General features: G+C 57.2%; 3 protein-coding genes across 10 annotated transcripts in view; 2 read left to right on the forward strand and 1 right to left on the reverse strand.

Annotated features, from left to right (window-relative positions):
• Positions 1-454: 454 nt before the first annotated feature.
• ZNF296 (zinc finger protein 296) lies at positions 455-4,214 on the reverse strand. Its single transcript, XM_026482073.4, has 3 exons — positions 3,848-4,214; positions 3,466-3,615; positions 455-1,519 (listed from the first exon to the last, which is right to left on the reverse strand). Exons 1-3 carry the CDS (start codon positions 4,143-4,145, stop codon positions 549-551), a joined length of 1,419 nt encoding a protein of 472 aa, XP_026337858.2. The 5' UTR covers positions 4,146-4,214; the 3' UTR covers positions 455-548.
• GEMIN7 (gem nuclear organelle associated protein 7) lies at positions 3,377-15,944 on the forward strand. Of its 8 annotated transcripts, none has more exons than XM_048224052.2 (5): positions 3,377-3,575; positions 9,682-9,810; positions 12,388-12,475; positions 14,468-14,570; positions 15,192-15,944. In XM_048224052.2, the coding sequence occupies exons 4-5, from the start codon at positions 14,537-14,539 to the stop codon at positions 15,593-15,595; spliced, it is 438 nt and encodes a 145-aa protein (XP_048080009.1). In that variant the 5' UTR covers positions 3,377-3,575; positions 9,682-9,810; positions 12,388-12,475; positions 14,468-14,536; the 3' UTR covers positions 15,596-15,944. The 8 variants fall into 8 exon arrangements, with proteins under 8 accessions (XP_048080009.1, XP_057170495.1, XP_048080010.1 ...); XM_057314512.1 differs by having other exon boundaries at positions 3,377-3,554; XM_048224053.2 differs by lacking the exon at positions 3,377-3,575 and adding an exon at positions 6,418-6,512 and having other exon boundaries at positions 9,682-9,872.
• A 1,690-nt stretch (positions 15,945-17,634) lies between these two features.
• PPP1R37 (protein phosphatase 1 regulatory subunit 37) overlaps positions 17,635-26,954 on the forward strand; it is a 39,630-nt gene continuing 30,310 nt past the window's right edge. Inside the window, exon 1 of the mRNA XM_026482070.4 lies at positions 17,635-18,023. Coding sequence (XP_026337855.1) covers positions 17,822-18,023 — 202 coding nt within the window. The 5' untranslated portion in view covers positions 17,635-17,821. The remainder of the gene's footprint in view (positions 18,024-26,954) is intronic.

Raw genomic sequence — 26,954 nt, forward strand, 5'->3', positions numbered from 1 at the left:
CAAGGGCAGCTGGGGAGGGAGCTGGTCGGGTTCAGGGACAGGAGCCAGCCCTGGGAGCCTCTGTGGCAAGTCCTGCCCCCATGTGGGTGTCCGGGTGGCGGCTCCTGGTTCAGCGGCGCTGCCGCACCTCGGCAAGGGCAGGGGCCTCTCGGTGGGGAAGGGCCCGGCACCCAGCTGTGGAGGATGGGCCAGGACTTTGCCCAGGGGCCTCTGGTGACAGGTCCAGGCTTCTCCCCACCCTCGCCTCGGCCCCTGCCCTGGCCTCGCCCACATTGGGAACCGGGAGCACAGCTTTCTGTGCCAGTCTTGCTGTGCCCGGGGCACTGGGGGCTGGCCTTTCCCCTCACCCCCTCACTCCAAACCGGTCTGTCCAGCCGTCCACCCCAAGGAGGGAAGCCACCCGCCCCACCTCCGACACCCCAAGAAAGCCAGAGTCCAAACGTGTGTAACTAGGCGGGAGCATTTACTCGCAGCAGAGGAAGGACAAGGAGATCGGCCGGCAGCGGTCCCCACGGTACCAGGAACGGCAGGGAGGGCACCCCGGCGGCTCAGGCCTCCCCGCCCACCTCGGGGTGCTTCTGCCGCAGGTGTTTGTCCAGGGTGGCGCGCAGGCCGAAGGGCACGCAGCAGTGGGGACACTCGAAGCGGGTGCTGCCGGGCCCCAGGCCGTGCATGCGGCGGTGGCGGTTAAGCTTGCTGCTCTGCGCGCAGGCGTAGGAGCAGAGCTCGCAGGTGTAGGGCCGCTCGCCCGTGTGCGAGCGCCGGTGCACCGTCAGGTTGCTGCTGTTGGTGAAGTGCTTCCCGCAGAACTCACAGCTGCCCCCGGGCCCGCGGCTCTTGCCCACCGGCTTGGGCAGCTTCTTGGGGGACGTCGGGCCCTTGGCAGGTTCAGTTCTCTGTTCCTTGGGGGTAGGTCCCCAGCTGGCCCCGCCGGGGCCTACCTGAGCCCCGCCGCCAGGAGCCCCAGGTTCCTGGACGCCCGCCGTGGCCGCGGCTCCGGCGCCCTCCCCGCTGCTGCATGCGAGGGTGCTGGCCGGCGCCGCGGCATGGGCGGCCGGCTCGGGAGGGGCGGCAGAGGCCTGTTCCTGACTGGCCTCGGCCCTGCAGGGGCTCTGAGGCCGCGGCTGCCGGTGGGTCTTCTTGTGCCGGTTGAGCTTGCTGCTCTGGGTGCACGTATAGGGACACTGGTCACAGGCGTAGGGCCGCTCGCCGGTGTGCGAGCGCATGTGCACTTTGAGATTACTGAAGGAGCTCAGGGTCTTGGCGCACACGGGGCAGGTGGGGCTCCGCCGGGGGAGGACGCTCATCCGGACGCCCTTGGCCTCCGCTTCCGGCCCCATGACCGCGGACACGGCGGCGGCCACCTCCGCCAGGCCGAGCAGCGGGGCCTCGGGGGCCTCGGGTTCCGTCTGGTAGATGGATAGTCCGTGGTCCCACTGGGCGTGGCGCAGCAGCTTCCAGGCCCCCGTGAACTGTCTCCCGCAGCGGAAGCAGCTCAGGGCCTTGGGGTCCTTGCGTTCTGTGGAGAGAAGGGCCGGGCGTTAGGGAGATGGAAGAACAGGAGTCGCAGCTCACACCTGCCAGCTGGTCGCCTTCTGCGCGAAAGGCCCTGTTCCAGGGGCTGGGAACACGTGGCAGGTGCACACCCAAACTCCGTCCTCAGAAGCCGAGGCACAGAAGTGGGTGGACGGACAGGGAAGGAAAATCTGGAGTGGATGATGAATACCTGGAGATTCTTTTTGTGTCTGAGAATCTTCCAGAAAAAAGGGAAAGCAGAGCAAGGGATGGGAGGAGCGCTATTTTCTATGCGGGGGGAGTGGGTAGGGTCAGGAAGGCCTTACTGGAGACATGACCAAATTCCGGGTGCTGGGCACCGGGCCATGCCCCCGCTCACTCTACTTCCCACCTAGATAAGAAACAAGAGCTCTGTTTTCCAGATGGGGAAACTGAGGCAGACACACTTCTCCAAGGTCACAAGCCTGGAAGGGTAGAATTGGGGTTTCAATCTAGAAACCTGGGGAGTGCGAGACACTTTCAAAAAAGACTGTTGGCTTGATTACTGAGTGGGTTTCTGTGCCAGGCTCCAAGTTCATGGGTTCTACGCATGGTCTCCTATTCCCTGCCTTACAGAAGAGGGGGCCAAGGCCTAAGTGCTGAGGCAGCCACCTAGAGGTGGGGTGGGGCAGTGAGTTAGGTACCCCCCCCATGGACCCCAAATTAAAAGTCCTTCAAATTGGATGTTTCTCTAGACCCTCCAGGTACTATCAGTAAAGTACTTGCCTTTACTTTTCCGATTCTAGACAGTCTGGGACGGGGGTGGCCTTCCTGATCCAACACCAGGGTCAGGAGCACAGATGGGGGCTGGAGAGCGTCAGCCTGTTCCAGCTGGCTCCCTGGGAGTGCTGGACGAGAAACACTCCTGTCTGGCCCTCAGTATTCTCATTCGATGGAATATGGGGATCCCGGGGATCCTCTCCCTTTTAGGGCTGTTGTGACCTCGAATGGAGAAGAACTGGGAGTTTGGATACATGCCAGCCCACAGTAAACACGAGCTGAGCCCACGTGGCTGAGGTGCCCACACTGCTCCAAGTCCAAGCACCTGGGAGTGTTCAGTGATTCCATCAAGGCCCCTCCCTGGGCCACCAGACCACCTGCTGGCTTCAAGTCTACAGCTAATTCACAGTCCCTCCTTCCCCTCCCCCACTATAGGACCCATCCAGGCCTAAATACAATTCCATCTCTCAAAAATCCTAGGAACACTCGGGCCAGGGGATGGAAATGTGCAGGTCTGGAGGAGCCTTGGCCTGCGGTGGCCAAAAGCTCCCCGTGAGTCTAGCACCGTGTCAAGGGCTTTCATTCCCTCCCAAGAGGAGGAACCCAGGTGTCCAGACACCCAGGACCTGGCCCAAACCAGGGGCTTCCCAGCGCGCAGGGCTGGGAGATTCCATCAGAGAGGGAAGCCAGAAGCCCCTTGCCTGCCTCCAAGCAAACGCACCAGCACCTCAATCAGAAGCATTCAAGAGGTGGGCGGGGGTGGCCATGCCAGGCTTCCAGCTGGCCTCAGCTTCCCCTCCCCCAGGTTGCTGCCCTCCCCAGAGGTCCCCCTACTGCCACACTGGTCCAGCCACCTGGCCAGTTATTTCTGGCCAAGGGGAAGGAGAAGTGAAACCAGATTGGGGGTGTGTGTGTGTGTGTGTGCGGCAAATCCCCAGACCAGTCTTCAGGGGCTGGCCACACCCTGTGGGCGGCCCTCCTACAGGCCCAGCCCCGGCCCCCACCCACCCCCCTCACCACTAGTCCCAGCCCTAGGACAGGGCAGGCCCTGGCCACGCCTAGGCTGCACCCGCTGGGGAGCGAGAAAGGGGAAGTAGTGCTCACTGCCCCGCCTGTCCAGCTCAGCCCCTTCTCCCACAGGAAGCCGGGCCCTTGAACTTGAGAGGGGGACTGCATCCCGGCTTGACTCACCTGAGCCCTGGCAGGGGCTGGGGCCTCTGAAAAGCTGACAGTCCACCTTCTTGTGGTCCATGAAAGCAGTGATGGCCTCCAACGGAAAGGTCTGCAGGCAACGGCCGCAGGTCAACAGATCTGGGTGTTTGTCGGTCCAGGGCTGGCGGTCTGCTGGGAGGAAGCGGGTGGTAAGCGTGGGGTGGGGCAGGATGGGGGCTGGGGGTTCCGAGGGAGAGGGAAAACCCGAAGGTCAGAGTCGGGGCTGGAGGCCAGAACCAGTCAACAGAAATACTGCAGGGCCGGGGGCCGGGGGTCGGTGCCTGGAGGAGGGCGTCCCCCCGCCCCCCGCCCCTACCGGGTAAAGGGGAAGGGAGGCGGGGCAGGGGCAGGGGGCGCTCACCGCGAGGGTTCACGATCAGTGGCGTCCACAGCGCCCACTGGTTCCGCGCGCCCAGGGCGTGGAGAGGGCTCCCGGCGGGCACGGGGCCGGGGGAGTGGCGGGGTTCGCCCTCGAACCGCCCCGGCGCGGGCACTTCCTTCGGGGAGAAGGGCCCCAGCTCCGGGGCCTGTAGGGGCCGCGCGTCTGGTTCGGGCTTCACTTCGATGACGAGGTCCGGCATCTCCATCTCGTCGTCTGTGCTGGAGGCGGGCGCGGGGTCTACTCGGCGGGGCGTGCAGCCGGCCTTGCGGCGGGACATGGGTCGACGGCCGGGCGGGCTGGCGGGCGGGCGGAGGACGCGCGGGCCGTGCGCGCTCAGTCCGAGGCGCTCAGGTGAGTGACTGCGGCGACCCGCCGCGAACTCTTACACGTGCTGGCCCGGCCCGTAGCTCCGCCCCCCGGGGCGGGGCCTGACGGGAGAGGACGGGGCGGCCCCGTAGGGGCCCCGGGCTGCGGCCAAACTCGATCAAAGCCGAGCCCACTGCATTTTCTTAGGGGCCAAACCTTAATGACGCCGAGGTCACACGACCACGCACACAAACAGCTATTCCTGATCCCCTAGGGCCGGTGTAACTGAGGCACAGGGTGCCCACACCCACCCCCGCGAGAGGGAACAGTAGGGGCCACGTTTCTCGCTAGGCGCCTATGAGTAATCAGGACTATTTCATTAAATGCCTTACAATAAAAATTCAGTGGGCAAGCATTTATTGAGCATTTACTGTGCACTGGGTTCTGTTCTAAGCACTGAGGGTACCGCAGTGAACAAGACAAAATAATCCCCGGCCTCATGCATTTTATTTGTTGGGGAGACAGACTCTGAACAAGATAACTGCAAAACTTAAAATGCCTTCCAGGATGACAAGTGCAATGCGGCAAAATAAAGCTGGGAGGAGTTATAAAGGGACAGGGTTGCTGGGGGTGGGGGTGGGGGGGCTCAGCTTTCTCCAGGGCAGAGGCAGGTGAGGGGGCCAGCCAGCCTTGTGTGTTGGAGAATAACAAGGAAGGGGGAAGGGCTTGGGGAGAGGAGTGGGTGATTGAGTTTTGTGAGAAAATGAGGTCAGACCCAAGAGGGTCTTTTGACCACTTTAAAGTCTTTGGTTTCCCGAGACCAGAGCCTTGAGGGGTGGTTTAAGGCAAGGAGGGTTGTGATTGTACAGATCTCCTCTGGTCTGGAATCACCATTAAAACCAAGCAGGCAACTGTCTCACCCCCCCCTCCACTCGGGCCTCCTTGAACTTCCCTCCGCAAAGCAGCTCATTCTGATCGCTGTTTGAAGTGGCATTGACACCCTGCCCCACCCTCCAACCCTTACGAGTTTCTTTTTCTTCCTGGCACCGGCCACATCATAACGTAGACCTATTTGTTGACTGTCCTCTCTTCCCTCCCCACCCCCATCAGGGCCAGGGTCTGTCCTCCCCGGCGTCCCCAGCCCAGCTCCGAGTGAATTTTACATGCTAATCTCCCCAGAGTACTGCTCCAGGCCAGAAGGTTCTTCATATTGTTATTCAGGGCTGAGCCCAATTGTCCTCGGGAGAGCAGAGGACCTCCCTGACCACTGTATCTAATGTAGCCCCACCCTGCTGAAGGCCTCACAACCATGACCTCCATCTGTCCTCCCCTCTTTCCTGGCCCTCCGCTTCCCCATCTGTTACCTAGGGGGGCTTCTTCACGGCCACCTCCTTTGACCACCCAGTTAAAGGAGCTCCCCCACCTCTGCCACCGTGACCCTTATTCTGTTCCTTTTATATCACTCATCACAAACCCTGAAGGGTCTTGTTGATTGTCTTTGCTCATGGAGACCCTATATCTGGCCCATCCAGGTCCTCCTAGAATGTAGGCTCCAAGAGGGCAGGAGTCCAGTCAGCCGTGTCCACAGAGCCCCTACCCGTTCACAGTTTGGTTAACAGATGTCTATTGAGCTCCTTGCTCTGCAGTCTTTCAACAGAGAGGGCAGAGGGCCTGTGTGCCAGGCACCAGGCCTTGGGGACCCGGTGGGGTTCAGAGGCCCACGCAGCCTCCGCCTTACTGAAAAAGTGTGGAAGAAGGGAATTCTGGCTGAACCCAGAGGAGCAAGGCTCCCTAGCACCTCAGGCCAGACATTCCATACTTCAAGGCCTGTTTCCTCCTTTGTAAAAAGGGGGGTGCGGGCGCGGGGTGTGTGTGCTGCGGGGAGGTCTGCAAGACAGAACCACCACCCCGGGTCCATCCCAGCTGCCCCTCTCACCAAGCCTTTGTCCTGCTGTGTGGCGGCGCAAGGTTTCAAGAACGGGAGCTGGGGTTTGGACTGCAAGGGAAGGGTGGCAGTGTGCACGTGTAGGGGAATGGGGGTGCAGACACCAGGCTCGTGCATAACCCAGCCGGCAGGACGTCTTCCCCTCTCTGGACCTCGATTTCTTCTTCCGTAAAGCGGGCATCCCAGTCGGGATGGAAGCGCCGGGCCCAGGCGCGGGCGGGGTGGGACGCCGGGCAGCGCAGGCTTCCGAGCCCGAGAGCCCGCCCGCCACCACGTGGGGCGGCGGGCGGGCGGCGGCGCGGGCGGAACCCAGGCGGGGCGGCTCGGGGCCCGCCCGGGCCTCTGCAGCCGGGGCGCCGGCGGAAGTGGGAGCGCCAGCCGCCGCGGACCTCGGTGAGTGCGGGGTGTCGGTGGCGGGGCGCGAGCACAGGACAATTAATTCCCTCTCCCGCGGCCGGGCGCCCGCGCGCGTGCGAAGCCTGGAGTGGCGGGAAAGGGGCCGGTCCGCGCCTGCCACGCCGGCCGTGGGGGACGTTCGGGTCCCGTTCTCCCCCCCCGCCCCCCCGCCACCGAGCGCCCGCACCGGGGACTCGGGTCGGGGACGTTCCCGCGCCCGGGTCGGCGGGGTGAGGAGCCGGGGCAGCGCCCAGGGCTCCGCCTCGGGAAGATGATAGCGACAACGGGTATGACAGTGACCGCGGCCGCAAGCCTGACGCCCCGCCTTGGTGGGACCGAATCGCTTGCCCGATCTGAGTCGGGAGGACACCCAGCCCGGGCGGAGCGGGGAGTGGACGCCTGGGGGCCGGGAGGACCTACTTAGGATAAGAAAAGGCTAGCTGTGGGTGGCCAGGGTGGAATTGACAGGAAACTGACCGGCCCAGGGGGCAGAGGGGAGGGAAAGGACTCCGCGCTGGAGGGGGGGGGGTGGACACCTTGGTTCATGGGCCGGGGTCTGGGCTCTTCTCTGGGAACCTGGTAACTCAGCTAGTTCCCTGCCCTGGCAACAGAAGGGTTAGCTAAATGTGCACTGAACGGATCCATTGCCATTTTCTTGGAAGTCAGCGCCGAGGCCCCTAGAAGGGAGGTCTGCGAGTCTCCTGCCCTTGCCCACGACCCAAGTGATGGGCTCTGGAGTCTTTATGCAAATCGTTTTTCAAGTCGTGAGGGGGATGGGTTTGGACATTTTTCTGAAATCATCCCGCAGGAAATCCTTGGTTTGGAGACTGAAAAGATAAAGGATTCTGGAGCCTGGTCACCAGGGAGCATGGATAATGCCTGCTTTTGCCTTGTTGGGCACACCCTGTGGGACCTTTCCTAAACCAGTTTTGCATCAGATCATACCTTGGTTCCAGAACCTCCGGTGGCCGTTCTGTGCCGGCTGAAAACAAATCAGTCCTGCAGGGAGCGCGGGTGATGGGCCCGATCCATTGTCGGACTGACCTGGGTTTGCTCCCTTTTCCTGCCACTCAGCCAGATTGCACCCAGTAAATGATTTGGCATTTTCCAGTTCCAGTTTCCTCCTCAGGAAAATGGGGATCGTGTAGCCTGACCCAGTCCCCTTTAGTTCTCCCCTAATGGAGAAAGCAAGTCTGTATACTCGTCTGCCCCTACTTTTTTGTTTTATCCAGGGATTTAACATCATTTGGGGCCATTTGATTAATTCCCATCAATCCTTTATTTAGTACTAGCCCTAGAGACTAGGGTGTTTCTCTTACATCACTCGAGTGTTAACCCAGGTTGCATGAGAGCCCTGGGGGCTGATGATTCTTGACTAAGCTTGGACTCCAGCGGTCAGATAAGTTAGAAAATGTGTGTATCCCTGAATCCCATTCGCAGTGGTAGTGATCAAATAAAGAAAATGCATATTGTACACCTGAAACTAATATAACAGTGTGTATTAACTAAAGGAATTAAAATAAAAACACAAAAGAAAAAAGAAGAAAATGAATATATCCCATAAATCGCCTGTACTGTGGTCTTCCCCAGCGGAGAAAGCCCTGAGAGTCAGCCTTGTTTCTCCCCTGAGTCCATCAGCAAATAGTGAGGGCTCTCAACCTTCAAAATAAATCCTAATCTGACCACTTTCCCCCACCTGTGCGGCCCTCAGCTTTGTCCCAGGCACCATCACCCTCCACCGGCCTGGGCCACCATGGTGGCTTCCTCACTGGGCTCCCTGCTTCTCCCTCTATCCCTCACAGTCCACTGTCCCCATGCAGCAGGCAGAGGGATCATGTGAAAATCCAAGTCACATCCTGTCCCTCCTCTGCTCCCGTCTCACTCAGAGTGGAGAGCCAGGTCTTCAAGACCCCTCCCTGCACCATCTGCCCCTGCTCCCCGTCCTCCACACTGGCCTCCTTGCCATGGGCTTTGCATTTGCTGTTCCTACTGACTGGAACGTACTTCCCCCAGATCTCTCTGACTCCTTATTCCATTTAGGTCTGCACTGGCCAGCTATCTCTTGCCCCCAGACTGGGCCAGGCAGCCCCTCTGGGCACCTGAGGCCCCCAGCCTCCTTCCTGCCAGCCCTGCCCACTCTGGGTCAGCCCGGTCTAGAGACAGGTCTGTGGCACCCGCTGAACTGTGAGGGCAGGGGCGGGTTGGTTCACTCACGGCTGTGTCCCCAGCACCGCCCCGGGTGGGCTGGACACCGAGCAGGCACTTGGATAATGGGGATGGGTGAATCTTTTCATTCCTTCAACAAATATTTACCGAGCTCCCCCTGTTTGCCTGGCTCGGGGGTGGGGCTGGGGGTTGAGTTGGGAAATAATTGGACATGGCCTTTCTCTCAATGTCGTGTGTTCTGTGGCAGAACAGACAGCACACAGGTAAACAAGTAAATGCGTATTGTCAGGAGGGGATAGTGCCCTGGACACAAGAGAATGCAGGGGGAAGGGGCTCCTGTGTCCCTCCCTGTAAAGGTGATGTTTGAGCAGTGACCTGAGTGCAGAGAGGGAGGAAGGTGAGCCATGGATCCGGAAATATAAGAATCCCATCTGGAAGAGGGTTCCGGGCAAGAATGTGCTTGATATGTTCAAGGACCAGAGCAGGGAGGCAAGGGTGGAAGGGCGGGATATGAGGTCAGAGAGGCGATAGGGGTCTCGTGGCCACTGTGAGGACTTGGGCTTTTTGCTCTTGGGCAGGTGGGAGCCATGGGGCGGGGCTCTGAGCAGGGGAGGGGTGTGCTGGGACTTAGTTCTAGCAGGATCCCTCTGACAGCTGTGTCTGTGTAGGGAACAGACTGTAGGGTGAAGCCAGAAGCTGGGGGCCCACTGGGGAGGAGACTGGTGCAGTCCCAGGGCCAGGGGATGGTGGCCGGATGGAGGAGGAGGCAGAGTGGGGCAGGGGGTGAAAAGTTCCTGGGTTCTGGATATGACTTCGGAGGTGGAGCTGACGGGCCTTGCTGATGGGTTGAATATGGGAGGCAGGGACAGCGAGGAGGGGTCCAGGACACTGTGGGATGTCCTTCGCCTCTGCGATCACCGACTGCCTGATCACCCTGAGAGATTCTCCCTCTCCCAGAAACCCCAGGAGGTCTTTTTGTTTTAATTTCTCCATTTCACAGATGAAGAACTGGAGCAGGGAGGCTGCCTGTAGAGTCGCCGTGACCTGCCCACATCCCTCGTAGTGAATCCGGGAGAGCTAAGAACCGCAGGGCTCCCCGAATCCACACCTTCCTCCTCTCTGCGGCGGGGTAAGCTGTGGCCTGCCTCCTGGTCTGGTATGGCCCACCAGCCAAGGGTGGGTCTTCCGTCTGTAAGTGCTTGGAAAACTTCAAGAAATTTTTGTGGGCGCATGAAATTACATAAAATTCAAATTGTGGCATCCCAGTAAGTAAGGTTTTAAGGAGAACAGCCGTGTTCATCGTTTCCGTACCTGTCTGTGGCTGCTTTCTTGCTACCATGGCGTCGTTGAGTGGTTGTGACAGACCCTGTGGCCCGCAAAGCCTGACATATTTACTGTCGGGCCGTTTACAGAGAACATTGGCTAACTTCTAATAAGGATTCAATCTGGACCACCGGTGGGGGTGTCTGGTCTGTAGGGCTTGGCAGTGGGTCCCTAGGAAAGGTCTGCGCTGGAACAGAAAGTTTGGGGAGTGGGAGCTCAGATTCCTGAGGGGGGCTCTAACAGTTTTACTTTTATTTCTTTAAATTTTGTTTTAAGCAGTCCAGCAGTCACACGCTCTACCAATTGAGCCGGCCAGACGCCCCAGGAATCTAACATTAAAAAAAAAAGAAAAGATTTTATCTATTTATTTGAGAGAGAGAGAGTAGAGAGCACAAGTGGGGGTGGGAGAGTGGGGAGAGGGAGAAGCAGGCTCCCCACTGAGCAGCGGCTCCATCCCAGGACCCTGGGAATTATAACCCGAGCCAAAGGCAGACGCTTAACCGACGGAGCCAGCCAGGCGCCCCGGAATCTAACATTTTTTAAGGGACATGGGAGCATTACAATACCCCCCTTCCTTTTTGAAATTAGAATTTAAAAATTACTTAGATGCGGCGCCTGGCTGGCTCCGTTGGCAGAGCACGTGACTCTTGATCTCGGGGTTGTGAGCTCCAGCCCCACGTCGGGTGTAGAGATGACTTAAATGAAATAAAATCTTTGAAAACAGATTAGTTTGAATAGCACGGACTGTAAAAGGCATACAAAGGCAGACAGTGAAAAGTCCCCCGCCCTGGGCTCTTCAGGGCCCGAATGACCAGCGGCGGTCGCGGTTCTCGTGGATACTGTCGCACTGCCCCCTTTGACGCTGTCCTCATTCACACCTTGAGTCCGAAGGGATGTGAAGGTGTTTCTCCGCAGCTGCCCCAACACAATGCTTCATCAGCCTGCGGTGTTCCGCAATCTGGGAGGTGAAGAATCTTTTTTTTTTTTTTAAAGATTTTATTTATTTGACAGAGAGAGAGACAGCCAGCGAGAGAGGGAACACAAGCAGGGGGAGTGGGAGAGGAAGAAGCAGGCTCATAGCAGAGGAGCCTGACGTGGGGCTCGATCCCACAATGGGAGAAGAATCTTACAGCGCTGTAGCTTTCATTTACATTTCTCTGGTTCTCTGTGAGCTTGCGAGGAAGTTCAGGAGCTGAGTAGCTGTCTTTATCCCCCCCCCCCAATCCTGTTTGTCTGTACTAGTGGTTCTCACCTAGAGACGATTTTATTTTGTTCCCTCCGGGGACACTTGGCCAGACATGGAGAGGCTTTGGCTTTGTTTTTGTAGAAATCATTTCTTAGAATGTATACACTGAATTTTTTTAAAAAATTTTTATTGGGGTAAAGCACACATAATCCTTGCCACTTTACCTATTTTTTTTTTTTTTTAAGATTTTTACTTATGTGTTTATCTGAGAGACAGGGAGAGAGCACACACAAGCAAGGGCGGGGACAGAGGGAGAGGGAGAAGCAGACTCCCCGCTGAGCAGGGAGCCGGACGTGGGGCTTGATCCCAGCACACTGGGATCATGACCTGAGCTGAAGGCAGACACTTAACCGACTGAGCCACCTGGGTGTCCAGCCACTTTACCTATTTTATCTTTTTGTATTTTTATGTCATGTCATGTTGTTTTACGTAATCTCTACCCCCAGTAGGGGCCTGGAATTTACGACCTTGAGATTGAGAGTTTCACGCTACCCACTGAGCCAGCCAGACACCCCAATATATGGAGAGCTTTTAAAAGAAAAGGCTTTAGAGGGCGCCTGGCTGACTCCGTCGGTACGGCATGCAACTCTTGATTTCAAGTTCGAGCCCCACGCTGGGTGTAGACATTACTTATACATAAAATCTTTTATTTGTTTATTTACTTTTTAAAGATTATTTATTTATTTGGCACAGAGAGAGAGAGAGAGAGAGAGCACACAAGCAGGGGGAGTGGCAGGTTGAGGGAGAAGCAGGCTCCCTCCTGAGCAAGGGGCTTGACGTGGGACTTGATCTCAGGACCCCTGGGGTCATGACCTGAGCCAAAGGCAGACGCTTAACCGACTGAGCCACCCAGGCGCCCCCCCCCCAAATAAAATCTTAAAAAAAAGACTTTATTGAGATGTAATTCTCATAGCATACTATTCACCAGTGGGAGACAATTTTGGGAGTCACAGTTTGGGGTGGGGGTGGGGGAACGCTACAGGCGTGTAGTGGGCAGAGGCCAGGGCTGCGGCGAAAATCCTACAGCTCTGCACCCGACAGCCCCCCACAGCAGGACCAAGAGTGATCCCGCCCCAAATATCAACAATGCTGAGCCTGAGACACCCTCATCCACCGCCTTGGCGCATTTCTCTGCAGGGTCCTTTCTTGCAAGGAGCTCACAGCCGAGCAGCAGAGACGGGAAGAGCCTAACAAGAAGGGGGATCATCTCAATCTCCCCCGAACCGTGAGTCGCCCGGGGATGGGACACTGGGTGCCTAAAATTTGTCATCACTTTAGAGATGACTGAGCCACAGAGAGGGGTGCAGCTACCTGAAACTTAGGTCTCTCTCTCGCCCTCTCTCTCGTTCACAGAACCAGCACTCCCCTATAGGCAACTAACATCGTAGCAATGGCGCTTAATGTGTTCCAGGCACGTGCCGAACATTGTGGGATTGTTCGTGCATGTAGTCCCCAGGCCAAGCCTGTGGGGTGGGTCCTCTTACCATCCCTATTTCACAGATGGGGAAAGCGAGGCACAGACTGGTTAAGCAACTGACCCCAGTCACACAGCAATACTAATAATAATTGTAACCAAACTTCTATAGAGAAGCTCCTGTGAACCGGGGCCCCGCACCCCCCATCCTGCAGGAACTGTCGAATCCTGATAACATGTTGAGGTCACCCAGCGAAGCAGGCCTGGGAGCTCAGTCTCCACTGTGTTCGTTCAAGCAGGAGCAATGGTTAAGGGGCCGGGTCTCTGTGTCCCTGTCACACAGGGTTCCAGGAGCTGGGGATACAGCAGAAGGCAAGAAGCAAGGCTGCTGCCCACGGGGAGGCAGGGGACACAGGCCACAAGCAGAACGATACATACACAGCATGTCAGCAGAGCACCATGTGCTGCGGGGAACGATGAAGCTGAGGAGGGCTGGAAGGGGCGTGGGGTGGAACTTGAACATGGCATGCTGGGAGAAGGCGGGCAGGAGGTACACGGAGAGGGAACCGCATGCAAGGGTGTGAGAGCGACTTCGGTGCCAGGCGCGCTTGCAGACCCACAAGGAGGCCGGTGGGGCTGGGGTAGAGAGGAGTGTGTCAGGCCACGAGGGCGCTGGCAGGGTCCGGAGCCTGCGGGGCTGCTGAGGGCTGTGGCGAGGACTTTGGCCTTGACTCTAGTATGTTTTTGGGGAGTCAAAAGTTATACCCGGATTTTCAACCGTGCAGGGGGTCCGCGCCCTAACTCCCATGTTGTTCAAGGGTCAACTATGTATTTCTTTGTCTTTTACGACCTTGATTTTTTTTTTAAAAGGCAAAGAGAGTGCACTTCAAAGATTTTATTTATTTGTCAGAGAGAGAGCACAAGCAGGGGGAGCGGCAGGCAGAAGGAGAGGGAGAAGCAGGCTCCCCGCTGAGCAAGGAGCCCCGATGCGAGGCTCAGTCCTAGGGCCCCGGGATCATGACCTGAGCCGAAGGCAGACGCTTAACCGACTGAAACACCCAGGCGTCCCTTAATAATTTTTTTTTAAGCTCTATGTCCAACATGGGACTCGAACTAATGACCCCAAGATCAAGAGTCATATGCTCTACTGACTGAGCCAGCCAGGCACCCCATGACCTTGATGGTTTTGAAGAACTCGACTCACTTTTTTTTTTTTTTTTTTAAGATTTTATTTATTTGAGAGAGAGCGCGAGCATGAGAGGGAGAAGCAGATTCCTCGCCGAGCAGGGAGCCCGAGTTGGGGCTCCATCCCGGGACTCTGGGACCATGACCTGAGCCGAAGGCAGCCACTTAACCCACTGAGTCACCCAGGCACCCATCAGGCTCACTTTTTTATAGAAGGTCCCTGAATTTGAGTTTCCTCACGATAAGATTTAGGTAATCCATTTTTGGCAGGAATATCACAGAAGTGGTGCCCTGTCCTCTGTGCCTATGACCTCAGGAGGGACATGGGGTCCATTTGTCCCACTACTGCACATGATGGCTTTGATGCCTAAGTTAAGGCAGTGTCCATTAGGCAGTGTCCAGGTTCATCCATTACAAAGTTACCGTTTTGTGGGGAAGTACTTGAAGACTGTGGGTACGCTGGCCCCCACCCAGCACTCGTCCACACATTTTAGTGTCCATTGGATTTTAGCTCCTTCACTTACTCTTTTATTTATCATTAGTATGGACTCGCGGATTTCTGTTTTATTCAGTGGGTTATAATCTCTAACTATCATTTTTTGTCTTATTTCTTTTAAGATTTTATTTTGAAGTAATCTCTACACCCAGTGTGGGCCTCGAACTTACAACCCCAAGATCAAGAATCACATGCTTTACCAACTGAGCCAGCCAGGCGCCCTGTGTAACTATCTTTATTGTAATATTCACATCTTTCCAGAGCTGGCCGCCGGAAGCTCTTTTAAGCCGGCTCCTGTGTGACTGGGAATTTATCCGGAAGAAGCATTTCCCTGTGGATTGGATGGGCTGAGCGTGAGAGAGGAGAGGAGGCTAGAGTTTTTTTTTCAGCAGATACTTACTGCCAGGGACTAGGAATCAAACAGTGATAAAAACAGTCAAAAGTTCCTGCTCTTGGAGACCTCAGGATTGGTGGTAGCAGATCCCGGGGAGGGGCTTACTGGTGGAGAGAGGGCACAGAGTTTAGGAGGAGAATCTGGAACTGGGTCTTTTTTTTTAAGATTTTGTTTATTTGACAGAGAGACACAGCAAGAGAGGGAACACAAGCAGGGGGAGTGGGAGAGGAAGAGGCAGGCTCCCAGCGGAGCAGGGAGCCCGATGCGGGGCTCGATCCCAGAACCCTGGGATCACGCCCTGAGCCGAAGGCAGACGCTTAACGACTGAGCCACCCAGGTGCCCCTGGAACTGGGTCTTGGACAAGTCGAGCTGAGGTGGGGTAGACAGAGACGCCTCTTGTCCTAGTCGCACGCTCCCTGAGTAATGGCTTCTTGCTTTCTTCACCCGACAGCCAGGATAATGCAGACTCCAGTGACCATTCCTGTGCCTGTGCTCCGGCTCCCCCGGGGCCCGGATGGCTTGAGCCGAGGCTTTGCCCCAGATGGACGCAGGGCCCCCCTGACGCCAGAGGGTCCCGAAACCCCGGGGTCTGCAGTAGTTCAAGAGTCTCGGGAATCCCAGGAGCAGCAGGCACGAGCCGCACTCCGGGAGCGCTACCTCCGCAGCCTGCTGGCCATGGTGGGTCACCAGGTGAGCTTCACATTGCACGAGGGTGTGCACGTGACTGCCCGCTTCGGAGCCACCGACCTGGACGTGGCCAACTTCTACGTGTCGCAGCTGCAGACGCCCATAGGTGTGCAGGCTGAGGCGCTGCTGCGGTGTAGTGACATTATTGCATACACCTTCAAGCCATAAAGACGATGCTGTGTGCACCCTTCTGCTGTGGGCCTAGCCACCAGCCCCAGCCCTCCACACCTGGTTGTTGTGGGCTCCATAGTTTGGAACTCCCTTGGAATTTTGAGCCGAGCTCCAAGCAACTCTGGCTTCTTGGGACCTCCAGGGTGTAGTCAGTAAAATTCTGCAACCCCAGGAGTTCTAGAGTCCGTTGAAATGAATGCTCTACCTCACAGAACTCTAAACTCTAAAATAGGGCGCCTTGCCAGTTTCTGAAGATGGGGTTGGGGGTGGAAGGCAAATTGCAGAGTGGGGAATTGTTTCTTGAAGATATTCCCCTCCTACTAAAGAACCAGTTATCCCAGGAAAATTCGCCTCCTGTTTTTTGTTTATTTGTGTTTGTTTGTTGTTGTTGTTGTTGAAAGCATACCACACAGGGATGGAGCCTGGTTTAGCAAGTGGAAGGGTGGCTTAGCCAAGAGCTAAATCTGGTGGATCTGGGCCAAGAAGAGGAGGACACATCACGGGGCTGCGAGGAACTCGGATAAAGGTGGAGATTGGCTTGGTCCAGGAATGGCTGGAGCTACCTGAACGCCGGGTCTGGGACATTTGGACGCGATTTCTTATTCGGGTGGGCGGGAGTGTTCCCAGTCAGGGGTGTGGCTCGCACTGGGTTACCCGGTCGCCCGGCCCTAGACCGGTGGGGACCTCACTCTAGAGACGGCAGGTTCGCTTCCCCGTCCACTCCGGAAGGGTCGGACCCTGTGCGGCAGCGGCCACTGAGGCCAGGCTGAGGACTAGGAGTTGGGGTGAAGCGTCCCCCTCTCTCCGTTTCGCTCCAGCTGTGTGGCCGTCCACATCATTCGCTTCCCTTATCCCCGTCACCAGCTGTCTTTCAGCAGATTCGCTTTAAAAAAGTCATTGCTGCCCTCTTTGTAATCCCATCAACTTCAGAGTGTAAGTGAGGAGCCCATTAAGTAGAGAGGAGATTCGCTTTGTTCGTCTGCAGTGGCGAAAGTGCGGCGGCTGGAGATGCTGAATAGGGCAGGCGGAGAGCCTCAGCTCCCATAGGTCGGTTCGCGACGCCGCCTTCAGCGAGTCCGGGGCCTAGCTCTCGAGTTGCCTTGGCAACGACGTCGCTCGCTCCTCCCCGAATCCCCCCTCCCTTTTAGTCTTAGCCCCACCGCCGCCCCGATTGCTGAATGTGCTAGGAAAGCCTGGCGAAAGTGCGGAGGCGAATATTAAGCGATTGAATTGAGGGGAGGTCGGGGGTGTTGAGCTCGTGCTGGTTCGCTCCAGGCTTGGTGATCTACCCGCTCCGTCGCCCGATTATTTTGGTTGGCAGATTCGTCTCTTGGTTTTGGCATTTCTTCCCTCTTCCAGTTTATTATTATTTTTTAAAATCAGGGCTATGATACTCCTCATGGGCTTATATTTATTTTAGTCTTTTAATTTAAATTGTATTTCACGCAACGAATACAGAGAACTATTGATGAAATTGCTGTGTGCAAATGGAGGGCTAGAGAGTAAGGAGCAAAGAGGCACAGGCTTCGTCTCCAGGCAGAGGATCCGTCTGCCAGCATCAATCACCAGTGCTCATATAGTCAGTATGACTATTATCGCCTTTCCTTTCAAGTTCTCTGTCTCTTTGCCTCTCTCCTTATCAGTTGGCCTAGCGGCCGAGCAGATGTTTTTATTTTTATCAACTCCATTCCCCTCTCCGTTGCCCGAGCTCGTGACGAATGTGTGCGAGTATGAACGTTACTTATCTAGATTGAGGCGGGGAGGCGGGGTGGGGGCGGCTCAGGTTCGCGCTTGCGCGCTGCTCCGGGAGACGGCGTCCACCTCGCCCCGCCCCTCGTATTCTGCAGTTCCGGCTCTGCAGATTCACTGCTCACGTTTCTTTTTCCCGTGGCTCTTTCTGTCTCTTGTTACCCGTTTCAGCAACCCGCGAGACAACTCTGCCTGCAAATAGCTTAAATTGATTTTCTGCTTTCCTTAGTGCGCGACGGGCTCACCGGCTCTTAACGAAAGTGCGGCTGCGAATGAGCAGGCGCGCGCGAGGCTCGGGGGAGGCGCGCTCGAGCTCCCGGCGGCGACGACTACGACGACCAGGAGAGCGGTCGGAGGCGGCGCTTGAAGCAGCGGCGGAGCCCATGCCCCGGGACGGCGGGCGGGCCCGGAGAGACAAGCCCGGGGCCCGGGACATGTCCCCGGGGCCCCCGTGAGGAGGCGGCGGCGGCGGCGATGGAGATCCCGCCGCAGGAGGCGCCGCCCGGGCCGGGCGCGGACGGCGACGCCGAGGAGGCCCCCGCCGAGGCCCGGTCTCCCAGCCCCGCATCGTCCCCCGCTGACGGACGCCTCAAGGCTGCGGCCAAGCGCGTCACGTTCCCCTCCGACGAGGATATCGTGTCCGGAGCGGTGGAACCCAAAGACCCCTGGAGACACGGTAGCTACCGCCGGGGCGCGGGGGCGGGCTCGTGGCAGACCGGGAGTCTGTGCAGCGCCCGGCGCGGAGAGGGTGCTCAATAAGTTGCACCTAATGAGGATTTAAGGGGACTGTCGTCAGTTTAGAGCTGCAAGATGTTAGAGATGGGGTGCCTATTGGGTTGGGAAGGTGAAAAGTAGCTGGTTTATGCCCCCCCCCCGCACTTCCCCCCCTCCCGACGCTGAAGGTGAATGTTTTAAGAATGAAAACGATAAGCAGTTAAAGTTTGGAGGTTTGGGAGATTGATAGGGCGGTAGTCTTTGAGTTCCTAGTGTCCCCCCCCCCCCCAAGGATAAAGAGAGCAGTCAGAGAAGGAAGAGTGGGTCAGCATTGGCGGTGAAAGGGCAGGTGGAGTTTGATGGGCTCATAGAGGTTAAGTTGCTGGTCTACAAACCTCGGGAGAAGGGGTAGTCATGTTGCTCCCTTTTTTGGCTGAAAGGAGGAAGAGGAATAAACCACCTTGGCCTGTGGCTCTGGAGGAGTTGGTAAATCCTGGGGTTGGGAAAAGGGAGTCAAGGTAAACAAACTCCCAGAAAAGGAGCAGAGTTGATGGTCACTTTGGAGGTGGGTGAGATAGTGGGAGGAGGTGGTAGATCTTGACGTTAAGAAAGAGAGTCACTGCACTCCTTTTCTTCTTCCCAAAAGGGAAGTAAAGCATTATCAGTCATTAAGGAGCAGAGGAACTTTGGGGTCTGGGTATAGAAGGTCTCTTTAAAAAAAAATTATTATTATTATTATTATTTTTTTTTCTGAGAAAGAGTTGGGGAATTGGAAGTTGTTGGAGGTAGAAGGTGAGTGCCTGAAGAAGTTTGCTAGCTTGAGATCTTGGGAGAGGGAGCAAGTCTGCAGAGTCTAGGTCCCCTGAAGGTCAGATTCATGTTGGAAGTGAAAGGGCAGCTGGAGGAGTGCGTGTGTTTTACCTCTAGGACCAAAGTTGGAAAGCACTCCGTAGATGAGTGGCGGCGTTGAGTCCGTTTCTCTGGGGGCGAGGCCAGTCTTGCCAAGGTGCAGCCCATGAAGAGAGGGGTCACAGACTGGTCCTGGCTCGATAGAAGTTGGTCACTTGGCTCCAGGAAAGAGGAGGCACTGTTGCTAGTCTGTGCAGTGGAGGAATTGTGGCTTTTGCGTGAGAGTGGGATACATGGTAACTGGAAGCTGAGCACGTAGGTAGCCTGCCATAAATGCCAGTCCGGCTAGTTCTTGTTAAAGAGACAATTTATGATTGTTGGCGTCGAGAGCCAGCCTCCTCTTGGGCTCTGGGCCCCAGGGATAGGTGTCACATTTGGGTTGGAGGACTTGGGCTGGGAGGGGAAGAGTCAGGTGGGGCCCTGGCCCGGCTATAGCATGGTACCCAATTCAGGGAGTTGAGAGTGGGAGAAGAGAAAGACCTGGATAGGCAGAGTAGGGTGGTAGAGGGCAGAGGTTCCAGTTCAACTCCTGACTGCCATTTACCCACTTCATGACCTCAGGCTGGTTATCTAACTCCTCAGAGTCTCAGTTTTCCCGACTGTGAAGTGGGTGGTAATACCCCGCAAAGGCTTTCAGGGGAGATTAACTATGGTTGTGTATGAAAAGTAATTGGCCAGGAGGAGCTTTCATCAAGTTGCAGTTATTGTTGGTCATTTTCGGGGTGATGTTGGGTGATATTGGTCATTTTAGGGGCCAGTCCAGAGGGGTCAGTGCATGTGCTTGGGACCTGGATGTTTCTGCTTCCCAGGCCTTCAGGAGCGGGACAGAGATGGTGGTCAGTTTGTGGGCCCGGGGCAAGCAGAAAGGAAGATGAGCAGTTTGTGGGCTGGAGGGCCACGGTGGGGGCAGGGGGAGCGTTGGGATGGGGGCGGGGCTGGGGGCAAGTTTCTGGTGTGCAGGTTCCCAGAAGAGGAACAGCTGTGTGTAACCAGCTGTTTGATTTTGAGTAAGCTGTTTTTCTTCTCTGAGCCTCCTGTTTCTTTCTCTGCAAATGGAGGTGCTAATTTCTACCGCGGGGTAGTTGTGAGGATTAAATAAAATAGTCTTTGTAGATTCTTGCCACAGAAATAGTAGCTGCTGTTACCCAGGCGGTGAAGGAGTTTGAGGGGAGGGAAGAATGTCAAGAAAGAGGGGTCGCTTGGAGTCTGGCTGGGAGGGGCTGAGAGGATGGTTGCTGATTGGCCTTTCCCGGGGTAGGGGGAGGTGGGAACAGCTTACAGGCTGGGGGAGTCTCTCATTTCTGAAGTTTAAAGGACAGCAGGGACTGGTCGGGACTCACACTCCGGAGGAGTCAGGGGGTCTGAGGTAGAGCGGTGATGACATGGAGAAGTTGAGAAATCCGTTTACGGGCTGGCAGGGTTGGTCTGTCTTGGCAGCGGAGAGGGGCTGAGGGCTCAGGCTGGCAGTGAAGGAGTTGGGGGATCTTGGTTCCCAAGCAGGGGAGGGATCATGGGTGACCTCGGTGAGTTTAGACAGTGGGATTTGCAGGACAGTAAATTGGAAGGCCTGTCAATGCTCAGGAGCAGGTGGCTAGCCTCTGTGCCTGGGGAGGACAGTGAGTTGCTGCCTGGCTTGGGACTAGGGAAGGTGGAGTCTTGCCAGGCCTTAGAAGAGGAAGCTCGGTACAGAAAGTTGGGCCAAGGGGGTTACCTAGTTGGGAGGCTAAAGTGTCTTCGCTGGAGGCTGCAGGGAGGACTTGGTTTGTCTTAGAGGAGGGGCGGGAGATATGTTGGGCTTGGTCTTTAAGCCGTGGGAAAGCACAGAGTGTGTCATTCGAGCTGTGGTCCTAGTGGAAAGCGTGATGGAGGAGTCATTCTGGGGCCTGCTGTGGTGCTGTGACTTCGAGGTCAAGGGTGAGGGGGGAGTTGGCCGATCTGATTTGGGAGAGAGGTCATTCAGAAGCTGCTCTTCCATCCCAGAGATGGGGAAGTTGCCTGAGCCAGGGGGTGCAGGAGCATCCCCGAACTAGAGGAATCGGGGGCCCAGCACAGGTGACCTTTCAGGGAGGAGAGCTGGGCCAGGCCCGCACTGGAGTGGTGGCCCAGCTGGCTGGGAGCCTCTGGGGGTGTCTGCCTGAGGGCGAGAGCCCCATCAAGCCCTGCCCCAGGTCACGTGTTGGGGATCTGTGCAGGTGAGACGATCTGGAGTAGAAGGTCCCAGGCCTCTGGGGCTCAACCCAACCCAGTGCTCAGGCGGGCCTTGCCTGGTTCCATCTCACATAGTATCAGTGCGCACCCGCCCCCGATGCTGGGGTCCTGCTCATTTTCCTTGGGGCGCTAGTGGCCACCTGCTGGTGCCGCCCATGCTCGCTTTCATGCTAGGGGTCTCTCCCCCCACTGCAGTGGGAGAGCAGACGCTGTCTGTCCTTGTTTCCACTTTCTCGGCCTCTCAGAGGACGTGTGGCGATCGTGGTTGAATGAGCGCCGGTGGGCCTGTGGGCAGCTATTCTGGAGGGGGTGACAGTGGGCCGCAGCTGGGCCTGTGTAGCCAGAGTGCCTCCCGGCCAGGCTGGCAGCCGTGTGCCGCGGCCTCCGGCAAGGCCCTTGTTCTTGCTGAGCTTGTTTGTTTCCTCATCTGTGAAGTCGTGCCCCCTGCCCTGCTGACCACCCAGCACGTCTGAGCAGATGGGATGAACCCAGGCGGGCCGGGGCGGGGGGAGGAGCGGGCAGGGCCTCCTCCGCAGGCCAGTTGTGCATGGACGGGAAGTGAAGCCTGGGGAGGAGGCGGGGTGGAAATTGTGAGTGGAAGACGCTGCCTCAGAGCTGCCAGACTGGCCACCTGTGGGCTCCACTGTCCCCGGGGGTAGCAGTGATCACCGGCGGAGGAGGGGCTCGCTGGCTGCACCCCACCCCATGGTGGCAGGCCCCATGGTCCCGGCTCTCCTGAGGGACTTGTGCCAGGGACCCTTCCAGACCGAACTGCAGGAATGACCCAAAGCTCAGCTCATCTTCCCAGTCCCATGAAGGCTATGTGGGAAGGAGATGTGGGCTCTGCAAGACAGGTGTCAGACACCGTCCAACGGTGTGACACTGGCCGCAGTGTGGGAGGCTTGTCTCCCCTCCCTCCAGTCCTGCCAGTGACTCATTCCCCACTCCCAGACTTCTGACCCGTCAGAGTCAGTCCTGCAGTGGTTGGGGGGGGGGAGTTTTGCCCACTAGGAAACTCCTTCTGTGACATGTCTGCAGGGTGAGGGGGCTCCAAAGATGAGGCCCCCTCTGGCCACCTGAGTTTGGGGGTTAGAAGGGGCAGTGGGGGCAGTGGCCATGGTGTTCTCAAATGGGGATCAAAGGGGGTGGCCATGCTTTACTGTTGGTTCTCCTTGAAACCTGCGCTGTAGATGTGGGCCTTGGAACTGGTTTGACGGGTAGAGATGCACCTGTCAGTGGTAGAAAGAGGCCCTCCGTTAAAAGACTCAGCTCAGGGGCCGCCTGGTTGGCTCAGTTGGTGGAGGTCAGTTAATCTCGGGGTCATGAGTTCGAGTCCCATGTTGGATGTAGAGATTAAAACAAATAAACTGAAGAAAAAAAAAAAAAGACACTCCCCTCAATTTAGCCTAAGTGGTGGTGTTGCTGGAGACTAGGGTATGGGGTCGTGGGGCGGGCAGCTTTTGATGCTTCTGTCCAGATTTCCGTCTGGGCCCAGCTTCACATCCTGCTGCCGGCGTTGGCACATAATGTGCTGTGTGACTTTGGGCGATTTGCCGTGTGACTTTGGCCAATTGTTCTCCCTGCCAGTGATGTTTCTGTCTATAAAATGCAGCTGACAATAGTACCTTCTCATAGGGTGATCGTGAGGATTAAGTAAGATAACAGCCCATAGTGAATGCTCATCTGATGTCTCCCTCGTTTGTCCTGTCATCACCAGGCCCCACCAGCTTCCTGTCTCTGTTGTGCGTTTGCGCTCATCTTTCTCCCCAGCATCTCCCGTATCAGAACCCTGCTGTCCTGATCCTGACTGAGCATGAGAACGACCTCAGGCTCCAGGCCTGATCCCATCTGTTACAAGCTGGGTGACCCTGGGCAAGTTGCCCAACCTCTCTGAGCTGAAACTAAATCAGCATGTCTTGGCCCACTAGCCTGAGAGGCGGCAAGGGTACCCAGATTCTAGACTCAAAGCGTTCACCTCTCCGGATACCGGCCGATGACTTTGAACGAGTCACACCTCCTCCCCGAGCCTTCGTCATGTCTGTAGCATGGACCGCACCACCCAGCCCTCTGCGCTGTCGGGCGCTGTGCTGGCAGTGTCGCTGTGCCAGGCCGGGCCCTTTGCACACTCAGACTCCGGTGGACTGCCCTCCTTCTTTGCACCTCCAGCTCTGTCTGTGTTCGCATCGTATTTCCCTCTTCAAGGGCAAGGGCTGTGTGCAAGTCCCCTCTGTGACCTCAGCCTGGCGCACAAGAGGGCCCGGGCAGTGGGTGAATGTCAGGGGAGTGAGGCTGTCCTCACCTCTAATAACCGGTCGTGGTGGTATTTGGGAAAAAGCTTTCGGAGGAGTCAATGCATTCTGTGCTGGGGGCTCTTCCTCAGAGATCTGCAAGCTGGCTTTGGCATCCACCACGAGCCCCCAGAAGGAGCGCGCAGACTTAGCGGGCAGGGGGCGGTAAATAGTCCTTGAGTGAATGAGCCAGTGGAAGCGCGCGTGGGCGTGTTTCTGGGAGCGAGGCACTCGTGGCTTTCCTCCGTCTCACACTCTGAAAGTTAAGAACCGTGGAGCTAGATGCCCCGGGCTGGCCTGGCTATGACTGAGGCAGCCTTCTGGAAATGGGGGCCAGGAATCTGTGTTTCTAGAAAGCTCCGCAGGTGGTTCTGACAGCCAGCTGTGGCTGTCCTTCTGCTCAGGGCTCAGCCCATTCAGTACTCAATCCCAAGACTGCCTTCTAGCCCTCGGTTCAGGGGTGGCGGGGGTTGACCTCATAGACTGGAGCAAGTTGACATGTGTGACTTGAAGTAACTGCAGAAATTTGAGCTGGGAAGGCGGCCAGCTACGGTAGCGCGTAGAGGAGCCCGGCTTGAAATCCCTGCTCTCTGGACGACCTTCATGGTCACCACTCACTGGCTGCCGCGTGCCCCCCACGGGGCTAAATGTCTTGTCTCGGTTATGTCTCACAACCACCCCGGGTGCTGTATTTCCAGTTTTCAGGTGAGGAAGTTGAGGCACGGGGAGGCGATGTGACACACCTGCGGTCCCAGAGCCAGTAGGTGGTCCTTACCCTTCCCCGTGTACGGGCTACACGAGCTGCGGCAAGTTGCCACGTTCAGTTCTGCGGGCCGTACGGTTTCTTCATTTGTAACCCGGAACCATGTAGGAAGTGGGGACAGTTCTAGCCACGCGCAGTCATGGCCGGGACGAGAAACCGACCGAATAAAGGGCCCAGCCCCATTAACGACTCAGGATGGGGGTTCACTGTGGCTCTTGGCAGCTCCAGAGTCCTGGGAGGTCCATGCGGCTCCTCTGTCCTCAGCATTAGGTCCTTGTTCTGACCCTTGGCCCGAGTTCTTCTGTGCTGCACAGTGTCTGGTACTTGGTAGCTCAGTACCTCCTGGTTGAATGTGTGACTTGTTACCCCATGGCCAGCCGTTCATTTAGCAGGGCATGGCCGTGCCAGGTGTTAGGGGGCGGGGCGTGAGACAGACCCAGTCCATGCCTCCCTGGAGGTCACAGTCGGGTAAGGGAGACACAGAGTAAACAATTCTAATCAAACGAGGGTGCCCAGGACTCTGATTAGGAGGAGCTCACAGGCGTAGTTGGGCAGGCAGGCGGGCAAAGGTGGCTTCCTGGAGTGAGGGCCATCTGAGGCCCAGAAATCCCAGGAGTCAGCCAGGGAAGCAGCTGGAAGTACGCACCAAGGGGGTTGGAGGCAGAGAGTGAGCCAGGCACATCTGAGAAAGCCAGTCTTCCTGGAGGTGGGGGCAGGAGGGTCGGAGGAGAGCTGGACGAGGCAGGAAAGAGACCACCCAGCTGCGGCCTCATAGGCTGTGTTAGCCTCGCGGCTGCGGGGAGCCAGCAGAGGGCTTTAAGAAGGGACATGCCTGGTATTTTTAGCAGAACTTTCTGAATGGTGTGAAGGGGGTGAGACCGAGGCTTAGAGACCAGGGAGGTGGCCCTGCATGAGGTAATAGCTGACATTTGACTTCATTGATTGACTCCTTGGCTTGATCTGAACTTCCCCTGCCCCCCAAAGGTTTTGCCATTGCCAGTGTTTCCGTGACACTTGTAAGCTGGCAGTTTTCTCCCATCCGTTCTCTTCTCGGATCTCGGAGCACCCCCTCCCAAGTCAGTTCATCCTGCTCTTGGGCGGGGTGGTGGGCAGCTTGCAGACTGCGCATTCGGGTGCCTGCACCTCCCCTGTGTGGCCTCAGCAAGTGGCTTCACCTGCACAGCCCCTGTAGACCCCACGTTTCCTAGATCCAGAAAGTTCTAGAAACTGTCCCAGACAGACCCTGCTGGGGTCTTAGCATAATAGAGCTGCCCTGTTCCTCTTCTAAAATCCCAGGAAGTTCTGAATCCAGAGCACATCTGGCCCAAGGCCTTCAGTAGGAGACCATGGAGTCCTTGGTGCGCCTCATTCCCCAAAATGTGAAATGGTAGCAACATAAGCGGCCTCCCAAGGCTCGGGCTTTGGAGCCACTGGGCCAGTCCAGCTCTGCCCCTAGGCGAATCACTCAATTTCTGCGCATCAGTGTCCCCATTTGTATGGGGATTGAGGATTAGATTTTTCCGTACTTGGAAAGCGACTGGAACAGTGACTGGCTATTATAGACGGTCGGTAAAGATTGGGTGAAGTGGAATGAGGTCATGCCCCTGCTGTGCGCCTGCCTCGGCTTCCTCCTCTCTAAAAGCAGGAGGGCAGCCCCACCTCCCCAGGCTAGATGGCACAGGCCCAGGTGTGGGTTCAGCTGTGTGAATGTGGCCATGTCCCGGAACATCCCTGTGCTACGCTGTCCCCGTTTGTGAAGCCATTTTGGCAGACGTGTCTTTCAGAGCTTTCAGGCTCGCTGGGAAAAGAGCCAGGCCTGGGGCCTCTGCGCACCGGCAGCGCAGCCCGGCGTCAGGCGGCTCTGCTGAGAATGCCCGGGGTCCTGGACATCACCGCTCCAGGCAGGCGCTGGCACTGCGCGTGCTGACCCTGGGTGCTATTGGCGTTAGGGAGCCCGTGGCCCCTCAGGCAGCTTGAAGATGTTTGGGGCAGTCCTCCGTGGCTGGAGTGGCACCGGAGGCTGGGGCCTGGAGTGTGTGGGAGACGTGGAGGGGTCTGCAGTTCCAGGAAGGGGTTCAGAGGCTGGATGCCCGAAAGGATTACAGGCATCATTGTGCCCTGGGTGTATTTCCCCCCATTTGGAATACTGTTCCATGAAGGCAGGGCCCATCTCAGTGTGGCTCCCCTCGCTGTCCCCAGAGCCCTTTGCGGTGCCTGGCACTCCGCAGGCCCTCACTTCGGATGGATTGGTGGTGGATGGAGGTACACAGTAGGCGCTCTGAAGTTATTCTCACCCGCTTCCTTACTCTGTAGCTAGTGCGGAGCTGTTGCCTCAGGTGGGGGTGGTGGTTTGGAAGCGTCTGCTGACAGCCACTCGGCTCATGTGACTCGCCTGACGCCCTCTTCCTTTCCAGCAGAACCCTGTGTCTGGAGCCCTGCGGTCTGATGCTCCGGGGAGGGTCTTGTTGGATCCCTGCTGGGATGTCTTCCCTGACTGGGTGGGTGGGCCCCTCTTGGAACCCACTGGGGTGACTCGTGTGCCACCTTCACACCCACCCCTGCATCGCTCCACTCTTAGTCTCCTGCCAGCTGTCGTCGGCCTTGTCGTGGCGGGGCTGCTAGCATTCTGTGTGGCCCCCCTCTTTCTGCAAAGCAGAGCACCTTCGCAGCTGAGCTCACTGCCTTCCTCCCAGCAGCAGGGCGGCTGGGCGGGGCTGCCAGGAGA

The sequence above is a fragment of the Ursus arctos genome, unplaced genomic scaffold (genome assembly GCF_023065955.2).
Source record: "Ursus arctos isolate Adak ecotype North America unplaced genomic scaffold, UrsArc2.0 scaffold_19, whole genome shotgun sequence".
NCBI classification, from domain to species: Eukaryota; Metazoa; Chordata; class Mammalia; order Carnivora; family Ursidae; genus Ursus; species Ursus arctos.